Below are 22,428 nucleotides of genomic sequence, written 5' to 3'. Positions count from 1 at the left end.
AATGTATCGTATGTGGAAAAATAAAAGAAAAGAAAATTGATCTTTGATTTTCAACAATATTTTCAATTCGAATTTTTCTGATTCATATGTCTGTGTTGATTTTATTCATGAATCGATTGATTGCCATCCATTTGTTTGTTTGTTTTGTATCGAAATAATCGATTGATAATAATGATATCGATCCGATAATCACTAATAATAATAGTGTGATTGAATCACCAAAAATTTTTTTGTGTGTGTGCGTGTGTTTATGTTCAATATGTATTGACCAAAATTGCAAAACAATGATTTATGAATTTTCATTCATTCTTACATTTGATGGCAAAATGACCAATTGAATTGAAATCATTTTCAATGATTTATGCTGTGTGTTTTCAAGAATAAAATAAAATGCCTGTAGCCAAAGATAAATGTATCTGTCAAATTTGTGTATGTGGGTAAGTATTTTTCATCTTCATTTGTTTTCCATTTCATTCGAATATATTTTTCATTGTAAATGACTATATATTCTTTTTCTACATCCTCCTTAACACTCTAAGTGCCCGACATTTTGAGAACATTTAAGTGAAAATATTAGTTTCCTCATATAATAAAATATACATTATTTTAGTCGCTAATTAAAAAATAGCTAAACTGATATTTAAACTGGTTAAGTTTATTTAACTTTTTTTTTATTTAGTTTTTTAATCATTGTTACAATCTACATAAATTTAACATTCAGATGAAAACAACAAAACCAGATAAACAATGACAACACCAATAATAAATCCAACATAATTAATCATCATTTTGATCCAATTCACCTTGGTTTCAAACCAAGCTGAACATGACCAAAAAAAAAAAAAAAAAAATAGAATCCAACAAAACGAGGTCATCATTATCAAAAAAAAAAAAAAAAGAATCTATAGACTGATGATGATGATAATAATAATGATAATCAACAAATTCTGATCATTTTCATATATTGCTTTATTGCATAAAATTGTTTCATATCGTTCCATGGGTTCTGGTCATTAAATTGTAAATGTTATCCGCTTGTTGTTGTTGTTGTTGTTAGTGTTTCATTTTTATTTTGCATAAAAAAGCAAAGAATTCTTTTTTTTGTCCTGCTTGCTTTGATGGTTTGACATGACGCTATTATAGCCATTATATCTAGGTCGCAAGGGGTACACACACACACACAATTGCTACCGTATTTAGATACGCACATCACGCACATTTTACCTATTTTTTATGCTTACTATTATTTAGCAAAAAAAAAAAAAAAAAAAAATTTCAATAGACGGTAGCAATTCAAGAAAGAAAGATGACCACCATGACGATGACCAAAAAAGAAAGAAAAGATTAATTAATTACAAATCACTATTGAAATGATAACATTGATGGATATCATTTCATAAGTATTTCATAATAATGATAATGATAATCATACACATAGTCTGAATGCCTTCAGTAAAACATGGACATACATTATTTCCTGAATCTAATGCTAATCTCACACAGTCAATTGGTCACTATTTGATCCTTTCATAATCAGATGACCTAGATTTTTTTTTTGCTTCTACCGATTGTTCTTTTTTTTATTATTGTCTATTTGCTTTTGTGTGTGTGTGTGTGTGGGTGGGTGTGGGTGTTAATCCACGAAAATATTATTACCTTTGTAAACAATGATATAAAAAAAAAATTTCTTGTTTTATTTTTCTTTTCATCCGGTTATTTTGTATTTCAATAATTATTATCATCATTTGCATTTTCTTTTATGCAATGTTTGTTTAATTTTCATTTGTTATCATTTTTTTTTGTTCTTTGATTCAGTCATGTAGAATCTGAGTGAATAATAATGATAATGATAATTCTAGGCGAAATTATCTGATCATTTTTTTTTTTTGGTTCGAAATGACTACAACTTTGTATGCAAACGGAATAGAAATAAAAGTGTTGAATAATTCATTTGGATCATCATCATCGAAGGGGGGAAAAAAAAGTTTCATAGCTTGTCAAAAATTGTTTTGTTTTGATTCGGTAGTGTCAGTGAACCTGATCCACATGATTATGATGAACAATGTAGAGAATGAGAAAGCCAAAACCAAAACCAAAAAAAAAAAAAAAAATTTCACCATCATCTGAAATCCTCGAGAATTTGACAAGAAGAAAATTTTTTTTTCTCCTTTCTATAGCTTGAATCATCAAGGGACATTTATCATTGTACCTGGTTACAATAATAATAATGTTGCCCAATCAAATGATGATGATGATTGACCTGAACAATATTTGGTTGTTATTATAAACGAACCAATCTAGTTAGTTATTTCCATTTATACGCGCAATGATCAAGCTTTTTTTTACAATTTCTATATAGGCTTTGGTCAGCCCAATTTTTTTCCCTTGTCTTATCCATGATTGTGTCCAGTTTTTTTTTTGTTGCTTTCCATTTATAAATAGGATTCCATTTTTTTTGTATGTTGTTGCTTGTAATCGTGGAACTGTGGTGTTTGCGTGTGTCTGACCATACACCCATTTTTTGGTTACCTGGAGATAATCTTTTTATTTCTGGTATTACGGCTATTGTTGTTGTTGTTGTTGTTGTTGTTATTTGTCCATTCAATGTTCATCCAAATAATTAAAAGTTAAACCAAAATAGTTTACCATTGTTTGTTCGATTGTTATGTTGTTATTGTTTTTTTTTCGTTTCCATTCATTTTGCAACATTTATTAACCAGTTTATTTCATTTGTCTCTGTTTTAAAAAATTATTTCAAATTTTTTTTCTGTCTTTTATTTTTCTCTAGACGCCATAATTGTGCTGATTTTCAAAGAAATCCATTGATACTTGATTCTGGTGGTAAAGTAAAAAATTCTCATCAATCAATCGATGATGATGATGATGATGATAATAATGCCACGATTGAATTGCCAATTATAATTGAATCAAATCAAGAGAATGTTTCATCACCACCTGTATTAGCATTGGAAACAAGTCTTTTAAATCGTTTCAATGATTCATTGGATAAAAATCTGATTGAAAAAACAACAACGACCAAAAGAACGAAATTAATTCGTCATAAACGATTGAATCATACAAATAGTGATCAAATTTTAGTTCCTATTATTATTGATGAAACAGATAACGAAATGAAATCTACAAACGATGAACAACAACAACAACAACAACAACAACAACAAAAAGCTCAAGAAAATGATTTGAATGAGAGATCATGTAGTGAATGTTTGATTATTGATAACCACCATGGCCAACGTAATCGTAACCAGAGGCAAACATGGAAAACATCACCAGAACAAGTGGAAGAATTAACACGATCATTATCAAGAATGCGTAATGATGAACATGGAAATCAGACAACAACAACAACATATCAAAAATCGAAAACAAAAACGGCAACGAAAAAAACAAATAATAATAAAGAAATAAAATCGAAACCATCACATTCAAAAATAAACATTATCAATCATAAACAACCACAATATATGATGCCAGTACGTGTTGTATCGACAACACGTATCGTCAATACAATGACCGAAGATGATCCAATAACAACGACTAATGTTCCAACAAACGATCCAACAACAGTAACAACTGGATTTTTACCACCGATTACTGGTTTTAGTGATACAGATTCATCATTTAGTAGTATTGTTTGTTCAAGTGATGACTGTGATAAAATACATTGTATTTGTGAAACATTGAAAAAAACACATCTTGAAGAACATCAACATCAACAACAGCAATCACCATTAATGATCGAAAATGATGATTATGATCGTCAACATCGACAACATCCTTTGGAGAATGGTATAAATTTTATCAATATGGATGATGCTGATAATTGGATTGTTGTGCGGCCAAAACGATCACGGCCACGAGATAATCTTAAATTGGAAGGACCTATGGAATTAGAGACAACATTTCGATCCACATATGGACGACAATCAGGCAGTGATAAATCAAAACGTTCGACAAGTCAAAATAGTCAACAATTGTATTGTAATACAAGACGTGGTAGACATTCCGGTAGTACACCATTATTACGTTCGGCAACTAAACGTAAAACAATTCGAAATAGACCAAAAACTAGTTTGAGAACCGGTGGACATGGATATTGGTCAACGAATAATCGTGATGCATATAAAAATTTTATTATCATTAATGGCGAAGCAAAAACCGTTGTAGATGGTAATAATAAAATTAAATTGCCCAAAGTTGTAGCCCGTACGACAATGATGACGAATGAGGAGAAAAATCGTTGCAAATATGATATCATGGATGATACTGCAACAAAAACAACAAAACCGTTACGTATGGTCGATGGTGAAGAGATAAGAAAATTTGAAAAAAAATCCTACATACAAACATCAGATGGTCAAGGTGAAATGATGGCCGAAAAACTTGTTCGAAAAGTTCGTTGTGGTGGTGGTGGTGGAAGTGATCGACATTCAAAATCCAAGAAAATTGACGATAATGACAATCATGATGATAATAATGTAGATGATGAAAGAATTAATGATCAAATCGAACGTGAAGGTGATCCAATAAAACAAGAACAACAACAACAATCGACAACGACAATGAAATACCGTCCATACGATGCATATCAAGTGGATCATATAAAAGATCTTGGATTATTGGAAATGAAATCACAATTAGATGGTGATGATAATTTAGATGATAATAATAATGATATTAATCGTCGAATAGATGGACAAAATTATCGATCACATGTTCGAAGATTACATGAAACATCGGATGATTTTCATATATTAACCGGTGGTCACCGTATAAATGGTGGTACTATAGCCACATTGAATAAACCATCAAAAACGAAAAGTCAACCATCACGTAATGATCACAATAAATCATCAATGATTATTAATGGACATGCAGTAATGGCCAGTACACGTAAACCATTCATATTACCACAACGTATACAACGACATAAGAATGAAAGTTCAATTCAAATGTTTGATGGTGATATGGAATTTTTAACAACGACTAAATCTACATATCGAAATGGTCGTCAAGGATCGGCACAACGACGTCAACATCAGCAGCAGCAGCAACAACAACAACAACCACTGGAACGTAAACGTACAGCTGGAAGACGATCACAACGATCTGGACGTCGTAGAAATCTATTTAGACAATCAAGTGATTCAATTTTTGCCCGACCAGATACGGCTGAAAATAAACAAAATAAACAAAATGAACAGCAACAACAACGACGGAATTCAAAAATTAATGAAAATACCATATATAAAACTGAATTTGGTGATCGAAGTCTTTATTGTCCGGCATTGGATGTTGTAAATCCATCCGGTCCAAATAATCCATATAAAATGACGGCCGAAACTGGTGGCCATAAATATTATAAAATGTAGAGAAATAATTTTTAGCAAATCTTTCAATTCGAATGTTATTAATTTCCATGTTCATGGTCAATTTTACAGCTATTATATACACTCAATATTGCATTTGTGGAATCTTTTTTTTTTTTTTGAAACTTTTTATTTGAATTTTGGATATGAAATTTTTTTTTTTGCTTAATTTTGATCATCTTTATTCTTATTGTCTTTTTTTGGAATTATATATGACACGCACATACAAACATTATGATGAACATCAAAATGAAAAATCAATCGATTTTTGATCAAATTTTTTTTTTGTTTGAATAAAATAATGGACTATTTATTTATTGAAATTAAAATTATATCATATTTAATTGACATTCAATTTTAATTTAGCCATAATGGATTCAATTTTTTCACATGCTTTTTCTTTTGAATTTGCTTTGGCAATACGTTCGGCTGCTTGTTGACAACGTTTTTGTATTTGTTCATTAGCGAATATTTGATCAATCATTTTGTTTAATTCACCATCATTAAAATTATATGGATCAATACGACTACCAAAACCTTTCTCAAGGATACGTTGAGCATTATCATATTGATCACCAAATAATGGCATTACAATCATTGGTTTACCGAATGAAAAGGTTTCCGTAACAGTATTATTACCACCATGTGTAATTACCAAATCTACTAATGGTATTACATTTGTCTGCGGCACAAATGCCTGTCCCCACATATTATCTGCTAATTGATATTGATCATTTAATGGTCCCATTGAAATGATAAATTTATGTGATGATTTTGATAATTCATTGACAAGTTTTTTCATTAGATCCACATCGATACTACCGATTGATCCCATTGATAAATAAATTAATTTATCATTAGATTTAATTTTCGTTTTGAATTCTTCAGGTAATTCAAACGTTTCTTTGATTTCACGACAAAATGCATCCACTCGAATATAATTATCCGGCAATGGTACGATATCTGTATAGTCCAATTCTTTGGGATAACCATAAATATTCATATACGGTGATTTGAATATAAAATGTTTTTCAGGTAATTCAGGATAGCCAAATTCTTTATTAATTAGATTCTGACTATAACGCATTCCTTCTATATTAGTTTTCTCCATTTTTGCCATAAATTCATCCCAACCGGTACGATCATTAGATGGATAACCTATTTTTTCACGACAAAAAACAAACAAACACGAATTAATCTTATTGAACACATCATTCAGAAATACCTGAACACATTGGTGGAATATCGTCTGAATCATATAAAAATCGTGGGCAAGCACTGCATAAAAATGCCCATGGTATTTTTCCATAAGCAATACATGGTGGTAAAATGAACTGATCCATAATAATTAAATCTGGTTTCTCTTCATCGATTAAAGTAATAAGCTGTGGATTTTGTTCTTTGACACTTTCATACATTAAATTTGCGAATTCATTATCACCGCCTGGTTTAAAATCTTGTAATTTTTCTATCGATGGCTTACCAGATAACGTACCATCATCACGAAATTTTTTCAAAACAGATGCCATTGCTTTGGTTGGATGTTCTTCAGCTTTTTGATTACCTTCTTTGTTCATTATTTGTTTTACTTTAGCACTTTTCAATACAATCTCTTTGAAACCAAATTTTTCATATGTTCCAGAGAAAAATTCATTGGTCAAAAATATTACTTCATGTCCACGTTTTATCAATGGTTGTGCCAATCCTATGCAGGCATTAATATGTCCAACACCATCGACGGCCATAAAGAATATCTTCAGATGTTGATTAGCCATTTTTTGCAAATTAAAGATGTTCAAAAATTATTACGATTCGATGAAAAAAAAATTGAATTTAAAATCGGTATTCGAAAAATTATAACGTCTATTTTTTTTATATACATTGTTGGTTAGGATAAATCAATTGATTAATCAAACTTCATTCTGATTATGTTTATCATATCATACTTCATTTCATTCATTCATGTGTATGTATCTTGCACTTGTAATTTGTACTTTAATCATTGAAATGAATGGTTTTTCTTTCATTTTCATCAACATTTTTTGTACCTAAGTGGATAAGATATTTTCAAGGATACGATGATGATTTGAAATTGAAAATTTTCAAAACATTATCATTCAAATATAACGGAACATGATATACACGTATACGATTAGGATTTTTTAATCAAATTCAAAATCAGTATTTTTCATCGATTAAACATCTGAAATATTTGCCGATTCTCGAAAAAGTTGATGGCATCAAACGAAATGAAAAACTATGCCAAATTAGCACAGCAAAATGGTTGGTTATTGATTGGTATTTCAGGGTATGTGAGTATCATTTGTATTTGATAATAATGATTTGATTTTGATCGATTACCATTATTGAAATTATAGGTGTACAAATTGCGGTAAAACAACGTTATGTGAGAAATTATGTAATAGATATCCATCATCATCGGCTATCATCAATCAGGATACTTATTTTCGGGTTAGTATTGATTAATTTTATTTTTGAGGAAAAAAAATCCGGCAATATAATCCATTGTTACGCCTTTTATTTTATAGGAAGAAGATGATCCGAATCATGTTTGGGTACCGTTATGTGAATCACGAAAACACCAAAATTGGGAACTTCTCGAATGTATCAATTGGAACGATATGTGTATGGCAATCTATGACATCATTTCTAAACCTGCAATCGTTCGACCAAGTTTATTACTAATCGATGGTCATATCATTTTCAATTATCAGTAAGTATTGATTGTGAAAAAAAATCATTTTTTATGCTCTCAACGAATCTATTCCAAAGGCCATTAGCTAATGTATTCGATCGAAAATATTTCATACGAACATATGATAAATTAATGATTCATAAACGTCGTCTAAAACGAGATTATATACCACCAGATCCAGCTGGTTATTTTGATCAATATGTGTGGCCAATGTATCTGAAAAATTTAGAAAAAATTAGTAATCAAAAAGATATTAGTAAGTTTTATTTCATACATACAACAGAATAGTGATTGATTTCATTTTTTTTGTAATCCATTTAGAATATATTGATGGATCAATGTCAATGGAACATATTTATCAACAAGTTTGTAATGATTTAGATCAATTTCTTTTAAATATTTCTCGAAAAAATTGAATAAATTTTTTTTTAAATTAAAAAAAATCAAAACATTTTTGATGGTTGAAAACCGAATGAATCGAAGCACAGGCCATCTATCGGTTGATAATCATTATGATTGTCATGATGATTCGAACAATGCAACAAAACCACGCCGCATGGATGTGTGTGTGTGTGTGTGTCGCCGCCTTTCTCACAAACATAATTTTTACCATTGCACATTTCATTTCATTAGAAAAAAATCATTGAATCGATTATTGTCATTAGATTGTTTATTTGTTTCTTTTTTTTACAAATTTTCTAAGTAATAAATTCACATCATCATGTATGCACCACAGATTCTTGTATTGAGTAAGTCATTGAATTTTTTCCGAATTGAATTCAAAATTCATATTGTTACTTGATTTTTTTTTCTGTAGAGGATACCGTACAACGTGAAAGTGGCCGTAAAGTACAGCTGGAAAATGTTAAAGCAGCCAAAGCTATTGCCGATGTTATTCGTACTAGTTTGGGTCCACGTGCCATGTTAAAAATGTTGATGAATCCAATGGGTTCTATTGTTATGACCAATGATGGTAATGCTATACTTCGTGAGATTACTGTCAAACATCCGGCGGCCAAAACAATGATCGAAATTAGTCGTACACAAGATGAAGAAGTTGGTGATGGTACCACTTCGGTCATCGTATTGGCCGGTGAATTTTTAGCTTTGGCTCAACCATTCCTTGAGCAGAACATACATCCAACTGTTATTGTTTCGGCATATCGTCAAGCATTGGATGATATTCTCGTTATTTTAAAGGAAAAAATTGCCATTGCAATTGATGTGAAAAATGATGCCAAAGTATTGGAATTGATTCAAAGTTGTATTGGTACGAAAATTCTTGGTAAACTTGGTGATTTTGCTTGCAAACTTGCATTGGATGCCGTACGAACCGTATTCGTTGAAAAGAATGGTCGTAAAGAAATTGATGTGAAGAAATATGCACGAATCGAAAAAATACCTGGCGCTTCTATCGAAGAAAGTTGTGTTCTAGATGGTATACTTTTGAATAAAGATGTACTTCATCCGAACATGCGACGAGAGATTGAAAATCCTCGAATTCTATTGTTGGATTGTGGTCTTGAATATAAAAAAGGTGAAAGTCAAACAGAGATTGAGATTACCAAAGAAGAGGATTTTGCCCGTTTATTACAAATCGAAGAAGAATATATTAAAAAGATTTGTGATGATATTATCCGTTTTAAACCGGATTTAGTAATCACAGAAAAAGGTGTATCCGATTTGGCAATTCATTACATGACCAAAGCAAATATTACTGTATTACGTCGTGTAAAAAAACAGGATAACAATCGAATTGCACGAGCAACAGGAGCTACGGTCGTATTTCGAACGGAAGAAATTCGTGAAGAAGATATTGGTACCGGTTGTGGCCTATTTGAAGTACGAAAAATTGGTGATGAATATTTTTCCTATTTGATCAAATGTAAAGATCCAAAAGCATGTACCATTTTGTTACGTGGTGCAAGTAAAGATATGCTCAATGAAATTGAACGTAATCTTCAAGATGCTATGTATGTTGCAAGAAATATTCTATTGGATTCATACATTTTGCCAGGCGGTGGTGCCGTTGAAATGGCCGTTGGAAAATTACTTAATGAAAAAGCTAAATCAATCAAAAGCGTTCATCAATGGCCATATCGTGTTGTGGCTAAAGCATTGGAAGTAATACCACGAACATTGATTCAAAATTGTGGTGGTGATACAATTCGTACGTTAACACAATTACGTGCTAAACATGCAAGTGGAGATAATAAAACCTGGGGTATTGATGGCGAAAAAGGTGTACTGGCCGATATGACACAATTAGGTGTTTGGGAACCATTGGTTGTTAAAGCACAAGCTTATAAAACGGCTATTGAGGTAAGTGTAGAACAAAAAAAAAATTTTCTTTTGTCATTGTCATGTCAAATTTTATTTTTCATAAATTTTTATAGACGGCAATTTTATTGTTACGAATCGATGATATTGTATCCGGTTCGAAAAAACGTGAAACATTGGAAAATGAAAAACGTGCCGATCAACAGGCTGCTGCACCGACTGAAGAATCAATAAAAGATGAATAATAATAAATTTTGAGCAAAAAAAGAAAAAATTTAAAATACAAATATTTTACACTTGAAACAAAACAAAACAGAAAAAAATATTCAAATGGCATTTTGCTTATCATTAAAATACGTGGGGGAAAAAACTGAGATCAATTCTCTTTTTGATTGAAAACGAAAAAAAAAATTATTAAATAAAATGAAAAATTTTTTTTTAATTATTGAAAAAGACAATTATTCGTACGTAGCTGATTTAATTGTTGTTTCCGTAATATTGGTGGATATTCATGACAATTTTTCGATACAATCGATTCATTCATCTTATAGAAACGATTCGATTGTTCAATAAAACGACGATAATTTGTTTCACGTTTACGATCAATTTGATGGATACAGATGAATAATAATGTTAAAAATATGATAAACATTATGATTGTCATGATCAAAAGAATTGGTTCATGAATTCGTTTTACATCCGTTCCGTTTTTAGTGATTTCATCTATCGTGTTCATTTTTTTTGTTTGTCACGAATAAAAAGAACAAGAATTTTCAAGTATATTAATTTTATGCAAAAGAGAATGATTGTTATTGTTATTATTAATCAATAATAATAATAGAAAAAAAATTACAATAATCAAATAATCGTGTGGTCGAGTATAGCAATATAATATTTACACAATTGATCATTATATAATGAATTATTATAAATCAGTGTAGAATATAATATAATAATGAATTAAAAAAGTCTATATTGTATATTAATTACGATTCAATGAACGTTGAAATAATTGTATCATTTCTAAATGTTTTGTTGAAAGATAAATATGTGGTCGTTTATCACGAATAAAATTCACGGCACTTTCTGGCGATAGATTATATGCCATTATTAGATAACAAGCGACCAATGTTGCACTACGTGTACGGCCAGCTTTACAATGTACATAGATACTTGGTTTAGGTGACAATGTCGTTGTTGTTGGATCATTATTTGATATTGGCTGCTGCTGTTGTTGTTGTTGACGACTAGCCTGATCAACGATACGCATCATCATATGTACACCTTTATGAAGATTATCTAAACTTGGTACTTCAACAAAATCTTTGGTGGGTAATTGTAAAAATTCAACACCTAAATTATGCCATTCTTCATTTGATAATGATACATAATTTAATTCAAAATCCTGATTCAACGATATAACGGCTCGTACATTTTCTTGTCGTACTAGCTACAAAAAAAAAAAAAAAAAATAGAGATAGAGATGAAAAATTAGAATTGCGAACGAGAAAAAAAAAAAACACTACAAACCATTTTAGGAAATTGTCCACGTAATGGTAATGCACCTAATAATACATGTTGATCAATACGATCATACCATTTACGGATATTGAATTTATTCATAACAACATTGTATGCCAATGATCCATAGAATATTAATTTCTCTGTCATACTGATCAATCAATTAATTGTGAGTCGTTTGGAAATATATTTTTTTTCAGAATCAAAATCAAAAAATTAAAAAAAAAATTACAAACTTTTTTTTTTCAAACAACCAAACAAAAATTATTAGCAGCCAAAGAATTTAACAGTGAAGAAAAAAAAATTTTAAAATTATAAAATAAAAAATAATCACAGATTAAATTTAAAAATTGATTGATTTTGAGAATAAAATTATTTGTGAAAAGTTTGTAAAAACGCATTTTTCTCATTATCATCAATACATCCACAAAAAATAGCACCATGAACTCCCCAAAACACACACACACACACACAGCTGAGATCACAAACAGAAAAAAAAATATCCAACGACATGTCATTTATGAACAATAAAATTGATTTTTTTTTCTAATTTCCGCGAAAATTGGCCGGACAGAAGAAAAAAAAATTGATTGATTTATCAACTATGATGAAAATTTATTTTTTTATTTTTATTTTTATTTCTCAATACATAATGAATCCATCATTTTAATTAATTGCAAAACAGAATGATTGATTGATCGATTGACAACAACGACAAAAAAAAAATGCGAATGAAATATTAGTTGTGTGAAAAATAAATGTCTGTGTGTGTGTGTTGGACACAGGATGCTGGAGTAACAATTATTCGACTGTTTTAATCAATTCTATTCGATTCATCATTCAAATTATCTATTAGACATCATACAGTGATAGTTAACAATGGTTATCTTATAATACAATGAAATTTTTTTTTGTATCTCGTTTAAATATGGGTCCACCATTGCATGCAAAATAATTTGATGATGAATAATAATAATAATACATTATATTCTATATTTAGATCATCATCATCATCGTTTTGATGTTACTGTTTGTCGATTTGATTTGATTGTAGCGAAACGACGACGTGAAACAGAGAAAAACTGGTTATAATTTAAATCAAAATATAATAATAATAACCTGATCAGATGATCTTGCCACTAACAGTAAAACGAAACAAGACGAAACGAAAGATAATCTATCGATTGAGATTGATTGATTGATTGATTGATCAATCGAAATTTATTCGATTTTCAAATCTATGGATTATATTGACCAACATCATCATACAAGATTATCATGCATTGGATGCTGGATGCTGCTACGATTATTGCCCTATTCATCGTCGTCTTATGTCGACTGGCCACACACACACACACTTGTTGCTCCTGTATGGCCATTGAATGTATAGAGCAGTGGCCTCTTCATTCATTCATTCATTCTTTCGATCGAATGAATTAACTTTACTTGTGGATGTATACACGCAAAACATTTTTTTTTTGTGAGAGTTCATGTGAGAGTGGTATTTCTATAGATAATTACAACGTTCAATGAAACAAGAGAAAATAACGACAACGAGTCAAAAGTCAAGAAATCATTGAAAATAAAAAAAAACAATTGATAATGATGGTGGTGGTAGTATAGGTAGTAGCCCTTATTATTTATTCTTATTATGTTTGTCATTCTGAACTACATTTGTGTTTTTTTTTGTCTCTTCCATAGTTAATTAATTATATAACCCACCCTCTAAATGAATGAATATGACAAATCAAAACAATAATCGTAACGATATCAATAATGATGGCAATAAATCTGATACAAAGAATAAAATTATTGCTCTTAATCATCATACAAATTCGAATCATTGGTGGAAAGTATGTTGGTTCTATGATCAACAACAACAACATCAACATCAACATGGTTCAATTATAAATTCATTAAAACAAAATCGTAAATATTTTACATTACCAAATCGACGACTACTACGACAATCGACAACATCACAGATGCAGAATATTAATAAAAAATGGTAAGCTTATAATAATAAACACTGGTAGTCCAAATGAAAACCAGATGCCTATTTAAGATAGTGTGGCCAGGTGATATCAGTGTGTATAAGTGTGTGTGTGAGTCTATCCCCTTAAAATAACGACATCCGTTCTTTAGTTAATGACTTAATGCCTATATACTATCACTCTCACTCACTAACACTCTTTTTCTGCAAAAAAAAAAAAAATTCATAGCGCTGAACAAATTCATTCAAATGGAACGAATAACAACAACAAGAACATATTCGAATCATCCACACCAACAACAGTCAAAAATAATGATGACAATGTGAATGATCATCATAGTGTTGTGACACCGCCACCACAGTCTTCGATGGCTCGAGATCATCATCATCCTAATGGCAAAATCATACATTACCAAACAAATGAATCCAAATCACAGATGAAAAATTCAAATCGAATACATCATCTGGTTGATGATCATCATCATAATAATCATTTAATCATTAATAACAATAAGATGATGATGATGATGAATGATCAATTGACAAACAAAAAATCAAGCAAGTCAATGACCACATTGCCATTGGTTGTTGTTGATACAAATAATTTGAATATGGAAAAAACAACAACAACAGCAGCAGCAACAGCATTGTTTACATTACCAAGAAATCGACGAAATCCAACATCTGTTGTCGATGTATCTGTAAATGGTAAAGAAATAGTCGTACATTCATTACCATATAACAACAATGTACAACGACAACAACAACAACAACAATCGAATCCATTCTATATGAATCATTTGATTGCCGCAAATCGAATTGCACAGCCATTTGTTGCTTCCTGGAAGAATCGTATGAAAAGCTTGCAGGAATCGACTGCAACGATACTCATCAATAATAATAATCATAATCATCAACGAATTAGCCAATTTATGGCTCAATATAAAGGTATTATCATTGAATTATTTATATGAACCACGATTTGTCAAACGAACATTTTTATTCATACAATTTTCTTTCACAGGATCAGCTTGGCGTGAAAAACAACTCCAATATCAAATGCCTGATCATGATGATGAACAATTATTTAATAATCAATCAAATCATCATCATCAAAAACAACAACAACAACAATATTCAGCTGAATTTAAATTCTTACGACATAAACGTCGTAAAGCATCGATAAGAACTGAACTATGTCAACTTCAACAACAGCAACAATCACAACCATGTTATAAGGTATAATGTTATAATGATAAAATGGTTCATCAAATTTAACATCCTTTTCAATTTATTAGTGTAAAACCGAAATTGACAGCCAAATACATTGTGTCAAGGCAATCATACCAAGTAACGAATCTTCATCGTCAAATCAACGACGATCACATCGATTATATCGATATTATCATATTGATTGTTTTACCTGCTGTGAATGTAATCAAGTTTTGGTCGATTTAAAAGGATTTGTTCATCCGGAAAACGATAATCATGGATCCTCCTCATCATATAAACTTTATTGTGGCCGTCATTTTGTTGAACTATTTAAACCACGTTGTCCACAATGTCAACGACTTATATTCGATGATGAATGTACGGAAGCGGAAGGTAAAGCCTGGCATATTGGTCACTTTTGCTGTACTGAATGTCAACGATCATTGGGCGGACAACAATATATTATGGCGCATTCAAATATTGACCGCCGAAAATCATCATCCTCATCAACAGGTGAACCGAAAAAACCATATTGTCTCACCTGTTTCGATATACTATTCGGTGATCTTTGTGAAGAATGTGGTGAATTAATTGGTTGTGAAACCGGTGCCATCGTACACGATGGTCGATCATGGCATGCTGATCATCGATGTTTTCGCTGTTCATTGTGTATGAAAAATCTACTTGGACAGCCATTTTTACCTGCTATGGATGGTCGTATCTATTGTTCCATTTCATGTTCACAAGCGATGCAAGCACACCGTAAAAAACGTCTTAAACAACGACAACAGCAACAGCAACAACATCAAACTACACCTCCACCAATTTCTGATAATCACATTGAAAACCAATCACCTGGGCCATCTTCAACATCATCATCATCATTAATGCAATTTCGTCGTAGTCAAATGGTCGATTATGTTGAATTCATCAAAAAGAATAATCAATGTTTCACATCGAAATATGATTGGTCTAAAGAACAGGAATTTGTTGATGTTGTCGAACATTCTAGTGTGAATGATGTATCATCACAAACAACGACGACAACCGAAATTAGTGAAGATCAAAACGAAAATTTACAACGATTAACCAACGGTCATTTTGATAATATTAACCAACAAATGTTAAAATCATCTGGCCATTTCATTCCACCTTGGCCATCGAATTCAACTAATATTCGATCATCGATGAGCAATGATCAATCCAATTGGCAAACATCACCACCACCAGAATATTGTAATCTACTCGTCAATAGTGACAATTCATCCAATTGTTCATCATTGATCAATATAACACGGAAACTATATACACGGATCGATTCAATTCCAGAAAATGTATCACTAGATTCGAATTCCAAGAGTTCTCAGGAAACCGACAATAGTATTTCTTTACAATCACCATCGACAACGAAAAATGAGAGACAAGCACAAGACCAACCCCGACCAACGAAAACGGCTAATCTGACGGCCGTCAAGTCAAACAAATCGGTATCATTTGATCCGAATATTGAGGATAAACAAAGTAATCAAGGAATCCGAATGAAAAAAACAAAACGTCATATTCACAGTTATCGATCATCATCATTATCAAAGAATAATTGTGATGATGACCCGTATGATTCATGTTCATCATGTTCAACATGTTCATTATCAACATCATCCACAACCTCTTCAAGTGATGACGATGGCGATGATCGATTTGATTTAGATTTTCAACAATTTCTTACCATGGGCCATATTAATAATGATAATGATAAAAAACAGCCATCTACAAATCAGTTTAATGGTAACAATAATGATGCGTGTGTTATATCTTAGAAAGGGGATCTATTATTATTATTTGTTCTTTGATTTTGACAATTTTTGATCTGATTATCATCAATACAATAAATACTCTTTGATTAAACTATGATTTATTCGATGATATATCCTTGGTTTGTTGTTCATGTTTGGTGGTTGTAATCGTGTCATGTCGATGCTTTTGAATTGTCGGTTTCCAAATATAATAACCGCTTATAATTCCGAATGCGAAAAAGAATGCCACGGTCGTTTTGTTCATTTCAAAAATAATTATATCCAGCTGGATCGAGAAAACAAATATTTAAAAAACAATTGGGGTCTTCAATATAGTATAGGAAAGAATCCATGCTGAATTCGAAACATTCGAATTTCAACAATACCAAAATTCATTGAAATGCCAACTAAACGACGTAGATTATCAGCCAAATTTATATCTAAATTTTTAAATTTATTTTGCAATAGTGTCGAAGAATTGGATTTTGATCTTGAGGATCCATTGAAATATGGTTATTTTGAAATTGAATTATTCGAGAATGAAGAATCTGAAGATTCAAACGACAACATGTTTGCATTTGCATCGATGTGCTTCGATGTACAAGATAGTTGGGAAGAATCATCCGATTATGATCATGATAACAAGTATAACCATCTTATATTAACTGCTAATAAACAATGTTATCTACTTGAATCAAATGGTTCGAAACAAATCCTTCATCGATTGATCAATAGCCAAGAGTTGAATGTTCCAGATGATTTCCATCGATATTTCACCCATCACATGGCTAAAAGTCGTCAATTTTGCCGGGTAAAAGCAATCCGCCATTCAAATACGAGTTTTGTGATTAATTGGTACCTATCATTGAAAATTGTATTCACCGAAATGGCCACGTTGGAGGTTGCAATGGCAACAAGCAAGAATGACTTGACAATTGCATTGATGGCATTCACACGTGGCAATCAGTTATTCGAGTCAAATTCGCGCCATGAATTTGGTAACAATACAGAGATTGAAAATTTCTATCAGACCATTGCTCATAGGCAAAAAAGTGATCCTTGTTATGAATTCGAAACATTTGTGATTGATAGTAAAAATTTAAGACCCAAACTATGGCGACATCAACAAATGGCCCTAAAATGGATGTTGATGCGTGAAACGTCGAAAGAAAATGTCAACTTTGATTTGGACATTCGATTTGAAAAAATATTCAATGTCAAAAGTGGTGAGAATTTGTACTTTCATTCAACAATGGGTCATTTTCTCACTGAAAAAGTGTACCACGAATATCTTAATCATTTGAAACAATCACCAACCAAAGGTGGTATATTGGCCGATGAAATGGGCCTGGGCAAAACGGTCGATGTAATAGGATTGATACTGAATAATCCGAAGCCAACATCGAACACGGATAATATGAATTTTCTATTGACCGAACAGAATCTTTTTCAACGATCGAAAAATCCATTAACTGGTGAAGTTCGTTGCCATTGTGGTATACTCAATTGTAACTCATCTGTTCAAATGGAAGCCATCAACTTGGAACAATTACGTGACCAATGTCTTCGACAACAATATCATCTTATTGACAATCTAATCCAATGTCTAATGTGTGGCAATTATCAACATCTTGAATGTAGTTGTTATCCTATCGAACAATCGCAACAATTCGGTTATGTTTGTAGCCATTGTTGGCCACATATCGATCCGATCGATTCACCCGCTACATTAATAGTCTGTCCGACATCGATTCTAAGTCAATGGATCAAAGAACTAAGTATACATATTAATAAACCAGATGTAAAGATATTAAAATATAACGGTGTCAAATGTAAAGGTAATTATTTCTAAAATAACTGATAATTGTTCGTCACACATTTAATTATTTGTAACATAGATTATAAATTTCCACCTGAATTGGCCAATAACGATATTGTCATCACTACCTATGAGATTCTTAAATCGGAATTGGATTTTGTCGCTCCTCATGACTATAGCCATCTACGTAATAGCCGTCGTTATTATACGCCGGTATCGCCATTATGTTCAATACGTTGGTGGCGTTTGGTGTTTGATGAAGCACAGCTGGTGGAAGGTCGTACAACACGAACATTTCGTATGGCCAAATCATTACATTCCGTACATCGATGGACAGTGACCGGTACACCGATCCAACGTAACATTGAAGATCTATTTGGCCTAATAAATTTCATCGGTGAACGACCGTACAATGAGGAAGTCGTTTGGAAGAATGACCTCTACAATCCTTTCTGTCATGGTATGATCCGATCATTTTGGATTTATGAAGTTGACTAATGTAAAGAATTTACATACAGATGAACGTGATACTTTGATAAATGTGATGGCAAGATGTTTTTGGCGTACTTCGAAAGCATCAGTGTTTGATGAGATTCGCATATCAAAACCGATTATCGTAATGGAGCCATGTAATCTATCACAGATTGAACGTGATTTTTACCTGCAAGAGGCCTCGAATTGTCAGCAATCAATGATGGCCAAATTGGCCAAAACATCTAGTGAAATGAAAATATCACATCTCGGCAGTACAGTACAATCTGTCATATTTAATTTGGCATTACGTCTACGACAAATCTGTTGCCATCCACAAATGTGTTTGAAAGTGAAACTTGGTGATTATTGTTCAATACAGGACGTTCTGGTTAAAATGATTGATGATGCCAAATATGATTGTGAGAAAAACCACCGAGAAAAAATAGCATCGATTAATGGAATGGCTGCATGTTATCTACTACAGGTATGGATGATCGAAAAAAAATTTGTTTAACATGATGAACATCTTAACATTTTTGCAGAACGATTTCAAGACGGCTATCAATATGTACAAGGAAGCTCTTGCATCTATCAACAATGTTGGTGATGATATTCGTACGGATAAAACACAAACATATCATATCTACTACAATCTATCTCAAATACTTGAGTTTGTCGGTTGCACACAAATCGATTCAAACGAACAGCCAATGGACCCATTCAATGGATCGGTAAGTTTTTTCGGTTGAATCAGATCTTAAATTAGGCAACTGATTGTTTATGCACTTAGCAAGCTATTTTGGCTCCAGGGGATTCAAAACCATGTTTGCCATCAAGCGACGAATTGTCATTAGAACCAGATGATCGGTATCTTCGATTAAAAGCTAAACAATTGTATCAGAACTATCTGAATTCAGCTCAACTTTCCTTGTTGACAGCTGATCGATATCGACGTGAATTAATCAACAAATGTGATCAACTTAAACAGAAATTTACTTTGAAAGGCTGGTGGCTGGTTTATGCTTTACAAGAACTAAGTCAAGTGATGAACGTAAACGAAATGATAGTATCATTATTAGAGATTCTATCTGATCGCCGTCAGCTGATCGATCCGATTGGACCAAGATCCATCGAATCCATTCGATGGCAATTGTGTGAATATCTGAATTCATTCGAAGAAGTTCGTCAACAAATTCGTGATGCATTCACAAGATTGGACCATGAATCATTGAGCGGTAATCCTGATCGATATATTGATTGTCACATTAGACCACCACCCGTACAATCGAAACCAGATAGACAGGAACGATGTAATCTATGCAAAACAGAAAGTGTGATAAAAAATTTCGAGAAAATCATCTTTCAATTCAACCAATCCATATCGATCAATACGGAAGGGGAAGATGAAAATGAAGCAGATAATTGGAACGAAAATCTATGTCTAGTGGCCATACGTAAAGTTGGCATTTGGTTCAAGAGTCGAACTGTTGGATCAGCACGTGACTATGGCGTAACAGTGGCCGATATTGACAATTTTAGTCAGTACATTGATGAATGTAAAAAAGAGTATAAAGCACATCGAAAATGTTGGCGAGAAGCATCCGAACTTGTGTTACGAATAGATGAATTGAATCAAGCACAAACTCGTTATGAACATGGTGTCGATTCATTGTCATTGTTTCATCGTGATTCATCAGCCAAAGAAATGGCCGAAGAGAAACTTTGTAGTAATCAACAACGACTGAAATATCTGAACAATTTGAAAAACACGCTAAAAGATAAGGATAGTATCGATAGTAAAGTATGCTCAGTATGTTGGTCTGATTTGATCCGATATTCTGTGTTGACATGTGGACACTTGTTATGTATTGAATGTATGCGAAATATAAGTAAACATTCTGAAATTTTATCCCGATGTCCAGTTTGCCGATCACCATTTGATCATTCAAAGATATGTTTTGTCGACTCAAACTTATTAGTCAATAAATCATCAGTGATGGGTAAGTGTTTGACCAATTAATCTTGAATTAAATAATGAATTAATAATTAAAATGTCATTAAATGGATAGTTGAAGGAAATTGGTCATCGAAAATAGTGGCCATTATTCGTTGCGTGAAACGGATTCATCAAGAATCGAATGATGAAAAGATACTCATATTCTCTACATGGTTAAGAATGCTTCAATTGATGGAAAAAGCCCTACAAAAGAATCATGTTGAATCTATACTGATTTCTGGTTCTGGTGATGATAAATTTGCTGCCAAAATTGATCAATTTCGACAATCTGATTCATGTCGTGTATTATTGTTGCCTACTCGATTCGCATGCAAAGGTCTTAATCTTACCGAAGCATCTCGGGTAATGTTTGTCAATCCAATACTGAACAAACGGGATGAACTACAAGCAATTGGCCGTGTCAATCGAATTGGACAAACTAGGTAAGCTTTTGTAATTGTAATAGATCGATGTAACCAGTCTAATCTTATGTATCTATCAATACAGGCAAACCTATGTTCATAAATTTATCATCAAAGACAGTATTGAAGAATTGATTGAAAATTATAACAAAGATTGTAATTATCGTTCAAATTTTACAAATGGTGAATTTACCGATTTAACTGTACGGGAATTTTGTGCTCTATTCAATGTCTATAAAGCTTAATCTCTAAATTAAGTTTTTTTTTTATAAGTGTGTATCGGTATGTCTCACGATATTAAATCTTTTCAAGTGTGTAATACGGATCGACATTGAGAAGCAATTAATAATGATCGTGATTGAAATACCATACCATTCTATTTTACATCGATAATCATTAGGATAATCAATTATCGGAATTTGAATCCTCGCAAGACGGAAACACTTGGTTTTAAAATCTCATCTAATATCTAATCTAAATAAATACTTGACTACCACTATTTAAGTGTTTTGTTTGAGAAGAAGAAGAGAAAATAAATGGGGATAATCCTTGATTGCGGATTTATGACTACAACAAATAGCTATTGATGATGATTATGATTATTATGCAGTATTATCGTTCAAATTTTACAAATGGTGAATTTACCTATTTAACTGTACAAGAATTTCGTGCCCTATTCAATGTCTATAAAGCTTAATCTTTGAATTAAAATTTTTTTTTTATTATAAAAAATCGGTATCGGTATGCCTGACGAAATTAAATCCTTTCAAATGTGTAATACGAATCAACATTGAGAAGCAATAAATATTGAT

The 22,428-nt window shown here is 31.8% G+C and overlaps 8 protein-coding genes across 14 annotated transcripts in view; 6 read left to right on the top strand and 2 right to left on the bottom strand.

Annotated features, from left to right (window-relative positions):
- LOC142597610 (cytochrome b-c1 complex subunit 10-like) overlaps positions 1-22,428 on the top strand; it is a 91,504-nt gene that overhangs the window by 49,865 nt on the left and 19,211 nt on the right. The window lies entirely within an intron of this gene.
- LOC124493636 (uncharacterized) lies at positions 243-5,719 on the top strand. Its single transcript, XM_047056738.2, has 2 exons — positions 243-437; positions 2,789-5,719. Exons 1-2 carry the CDS (start codon positions 391-393, stop codon positions 5,391-5,393), a joined length of 2,652 nt encoding a protein of 883 aa, XP_046912694.2. The 5' UTR covers positions 243-390; the 3' UTR covers positions 5,394-5,719.
- LOC124494214 (NDP-glycosyltransferase YjiC) lies at positions 5,543-7,328 on the bottom strand. Of its 2 annotated transcripts, XM_075732102.1 has the most exons (3): positions 6,886-7,328; positions 6,616-6,834; positions 5,666-6,548 (listed from the first exon to the last, which is right to left on the bottom strand). In XM_075732102.1, exons 1-3 carry the CDS (start codon positions 7,163-7,165, stop codon positions 5,731-5,733), a joined length of 1,317 nt encoding a protein of 438 aa, XP_075588217.1. In that variant the 5' UTR covers positions 7,166-7,328; the 3' UTR covers positions 5,666-5,730. The 2 variants fall into 2 exon arrangements, with proteins under 2 accessions (XP_046913337.2, XP_075588217.1); XM_047057381.2 differs by having other exon boundaries at positions 5,543-6,548; positions 6,616-7,325.
- LOC124493959 (nicotinamide riboside kinase 1) lies at positions 7,516-8,626 on the top strand. Of its 2 annotated transcripts, none has more exons than XM_047057082.2 (5): positions 7,516-7,698; positions 7,769-7,862; positions 7,940-8,124; positions 8,184-8,362; positions 8,428-8,626. In XM_047057082.2, exons 1-5 carry the CDS (start codon positions 7,625-7,627, stop codon positions 8,520-8,522), a joined length of 627 nt encoding a protein of 208 aa, XP_046913038.1. In that variant the 5' UTR covers positions 7,516-7,624; the 3' UTR covers positions 8,523-8,626. The 2 variants fall into 2 exon arrangements, with proteins under 2 accessions (XP_046913038.1, XP_046913039.1); XM_047057083.2 differs by having other exon boundaries at positions 7,516-7,702.
- On the top strand, positions 8,672-10,826 carry CCT3 (chaperonin containing TCP1 subunit 3). 2 transcript variants are annotated; one of them, XM_047057080.2, is made up of 3 exons: positions 8,672-8,855; positions 8,924-10,428; positions 10,503-10,826. In XM_047057080.2, the coding sequence occupies exons 1-3, from the start codon at positions 8,828-8,830 to the stop codon at positions 10,629-10,631; spliced, it is 1,662 nt and encodes a 553-aa protein (XP_046913036.2). In that variant the 5' UTR covers positions 8,672-8,827; the 3' UTR covers positions 10,632-10,826. The 2 variants fall into 2 exon arrangements, with proteins under 2 accessions (XP_046913036.2, XP_075588214.1); XM_075732099.1 differs by having other exon boundaries at positions 8,924-10,434.
- On the bottom strand, positions 11,173-12,398 carry PTPMT1 (protein tyrosine phosphatase, mitochondrial 1). Of its 2 annotated transcripts, XM_075732107.1 has the most exons (3): positions 12,144-12,398; positions 11,917-12,058; positions 11,173-11,836 (listed from the first exon to the last, which is right to left on the bottom strand). In XM_075732107.1, the coding sequence occupies exons 2-3, from the start codon at positions 12,055-12,057 to the stop codon at positions 11,369-11,371; spliced, it is 609 nt and encodes a 202-aa protein (XP_075588222.1). In that variant the 5' UTR covers position 12,058; positions 12,144-12,398; the 3' UTR covers positions 11,173-11,368. The 2 variants fall into 2 exon arrangements, with proteins under 2 accessions (XP_075588222.1, XP_075588221.1); XM_075732106.1 differs by having other exon boundaries at positions 11,917-12,396.
- Positions 13,121-17,020, top strand: LOC124493956 (uncharacterized). Of its 2 annotated transcripts, XM_075732094.1 has the most exons (5): positions 13,121-13,530; positions 13,609-13,915; positions 14,130-14,848; positions 14,925-15,139; positions 15,199-17,020. In XM_075732094.1, the coding sequence occupies exons 2-5, from the start codon at positions 13,641-13,643 to the stop codon at positions 16,927-16,929; spliced, it is 2,940 nt and encodes a 979-aa protein (XP_075588209.1). In that variant the 5' UTR covers positions 13,121-13,530; positions 13,609-13,640; the 3' UTR covers positions 16,930-17,020. The 2 variants fall into 2 exon arrangements, with proteins under 2 accessions (XP_075588209.1, XP_075588210.1); XM_075732095.1 differs by having other exon boundaries at positions 13,121-13,915.
- On the top strand, positions 17,238-22,348 carry LOC124493955 (E3 ubiquitin-protein ligase SHPRH). 2 transcript variants are annotated; one of them, XM_047057078.2, is made up of 7 exons: positions 17,238-18,743; positions 18,804-19,184; positions 19,243-19,682; positions 19,741-19,929; positions 19,989-21,198; positions 21,268-21,637; positions 21,702-22,348. In XM_047057078.2, exons 1-7 carry the CDS (start codon positions 17,306-17,308, stop codon positions 21,859-21,861), a joined length of 4,188 nt encoding a protein of 1,395 aa, XP_046913034.2. In that variant the 5' UTR covers positions 17,238-17,305; the 3' UTR covers positions 21,862-22,348. The 2 variants fall into 2 exon arrangements, with proteins under 2 accessions (XP_046913034.2, XP_075588204.1); XM_075732089.1 differs by having other exon boundaries at positions 17,246-18,743; positions 21,274-21,637.

The sequence above is a fragment of the Dermatophagoides farinae genome, chromosome 6 (assembly GCF_024713945.1).
Source record: "Dermatophagoides farinae isolate YC_2012a chromosome 6, ASM2471394v1, whole genome shotgun sequence".
Taxonomy (NCBI): Eukaryota; Metazoa; Arthropoda; class Arachnida; order Sarcoptiformes; family Pyroglyphidae; genus Dermatophagoides; species Dermatophagoides farinae.
This window is presented reverse-complemented; position numbering and strand designations above follow the sequence as displayed.

What these genes read in the sequence shown, in the direction of transcription:
- LOC124493636 (XM_047056738.2), top strand. Translation starts at nt 391, where the DNA reads ATGCCTGTAGCCAAAGATAAATGTATCTGTCAAATTTGTGTATGTGG. An exon ending in TGTCAAATTTGTGTATGTGG is followed by an intron (nt 438 to 2,788) that starts GTAAGTATTTTT and finishes ATTTTTCTCTAG; the next exon opens with ACGCCATAATTGTGCTGATT.
- LOC124494214 (XM_047057381.2), bottom strand. Translation starts at nt 7,165, where the DNA reads ATGGCTAATCAACATCTGAAGATATTCTTTATGGCCGTCGATGGTGTT. An exon ending in TATTCCACCAATGTGTTCAG is followed by an intron (nt 6,549 to 6,615) that starts GTATTTCTGAAT and finishes GTGAAAAAATAG; the next exon opens with GTTATCCATCTAATGATCGT.
- LOC124493959 (XM_047057082.2), top strand. Translation starts at nt 7,625, where the DNA reads ATGGCATCAAACGAAATGAAAAACTATGCCAAATTAGCACAGCAAAAT. An exon ending in CATATCATTTTCAATTATCA is followed by an intron (nt 8,125 to 8,183) that starts GTAAGTATTGAT and finishes TCTATTCCAAAG; the next exon opens with GCCATTAGCTAATGTATTCG. An exon ending in TAGTAATCAAAAAGATATTA is followed by an intron (nt 8,363 to 8,427) that starts GTAAGTTTTATT and finishes TAATCCATTTAG; the next exon opens with AATATATTGATGGATCAATG.
- CCT3 (XM_075732099.1), top strand. Translation starts at nt 8,828, where the DNA reads ATGTATGCACCACAGATTCTTGTATTGA. An exon ending in ACCACAGATTCTTGTATTGA is followed by an intron (nt 8,856 to 8,923) that starts GTAAGTCATTGA and finishes TTTTTTCTGTAG; the next exon opens with AGGATACCGTACAACGTGAA. An exon ending in AAACGGCTATTGAGGTAAGT is followed by an intron (nt 10,435 to 10,502) that starts GTAGAACAAAAA and finishes AAATTTTTATAG; the next exon opens with ACGGCAATTTTATTGTTACG.
- PTPMT1 (XM_075732107.1), bottom strand. Translation starts at nt 12,057, where the DNA reads ATGACAGAGAAATTAATATTCTATGGATCATTGGCATACAATGTTGTT. An exon ending in GTGGACAATTTCCTAAAATG is followed by an intron (nt 11,837 to 11,916) that starts GTTTGTAGTGTT and finishes TTTTTTTTGTAG; the next exon opens with CTAGTACGACAAGAAAATGT.
- LOC124493956 (XM_075732094.1), top strand. Translation starts at nt 13,641, where the DNA reads ATGAATATGACAAATCAAAACAATAATCGTAACGATATCAATAATGAT. An exon ending in CAGAATATTAATAAAAAATG is followed by an intron (nt 13,916 to 14,129) that starts GTAAGCTTATAA and finishes AAAAATTCATAG; the next exon opens with CGCTGAACAAATTCATTCAA. An exon ending in ATTTATGGCTCAATATAAAG is followed by an intron (nt 14,849 to 14,924) that starts GTATTATCATTG and finishes TTTCTTTCACAG; the next exon opens with GATCAGCTTGGCGTGAAAAA.
- LOC124493955 (XM_047057078.2), top strand. Translation starts at nt 17,306, where the DNA reads ATGCCAACTAAACGACGTAGATTATCAGCCAAATTTATATCTAAATTT. An exon ending in TGGACCCATTCAATGGATCG is followed by an intron (nt 19,930 to 19,988) that starts GTAAGTTTTTTC and finishes TTATGCACTTAG; the next exon opens with CAAGCTATTTTGGCTCCAGG. An exon ending in AATCGAATTGGACAAACTAG is followed by an intron (nt 21,638 to 21,701) that starts GTAAGCTTTTGT and finishes CTATCAATACAG; the next exon opens with GCAAACCTATGTTCATAAAT.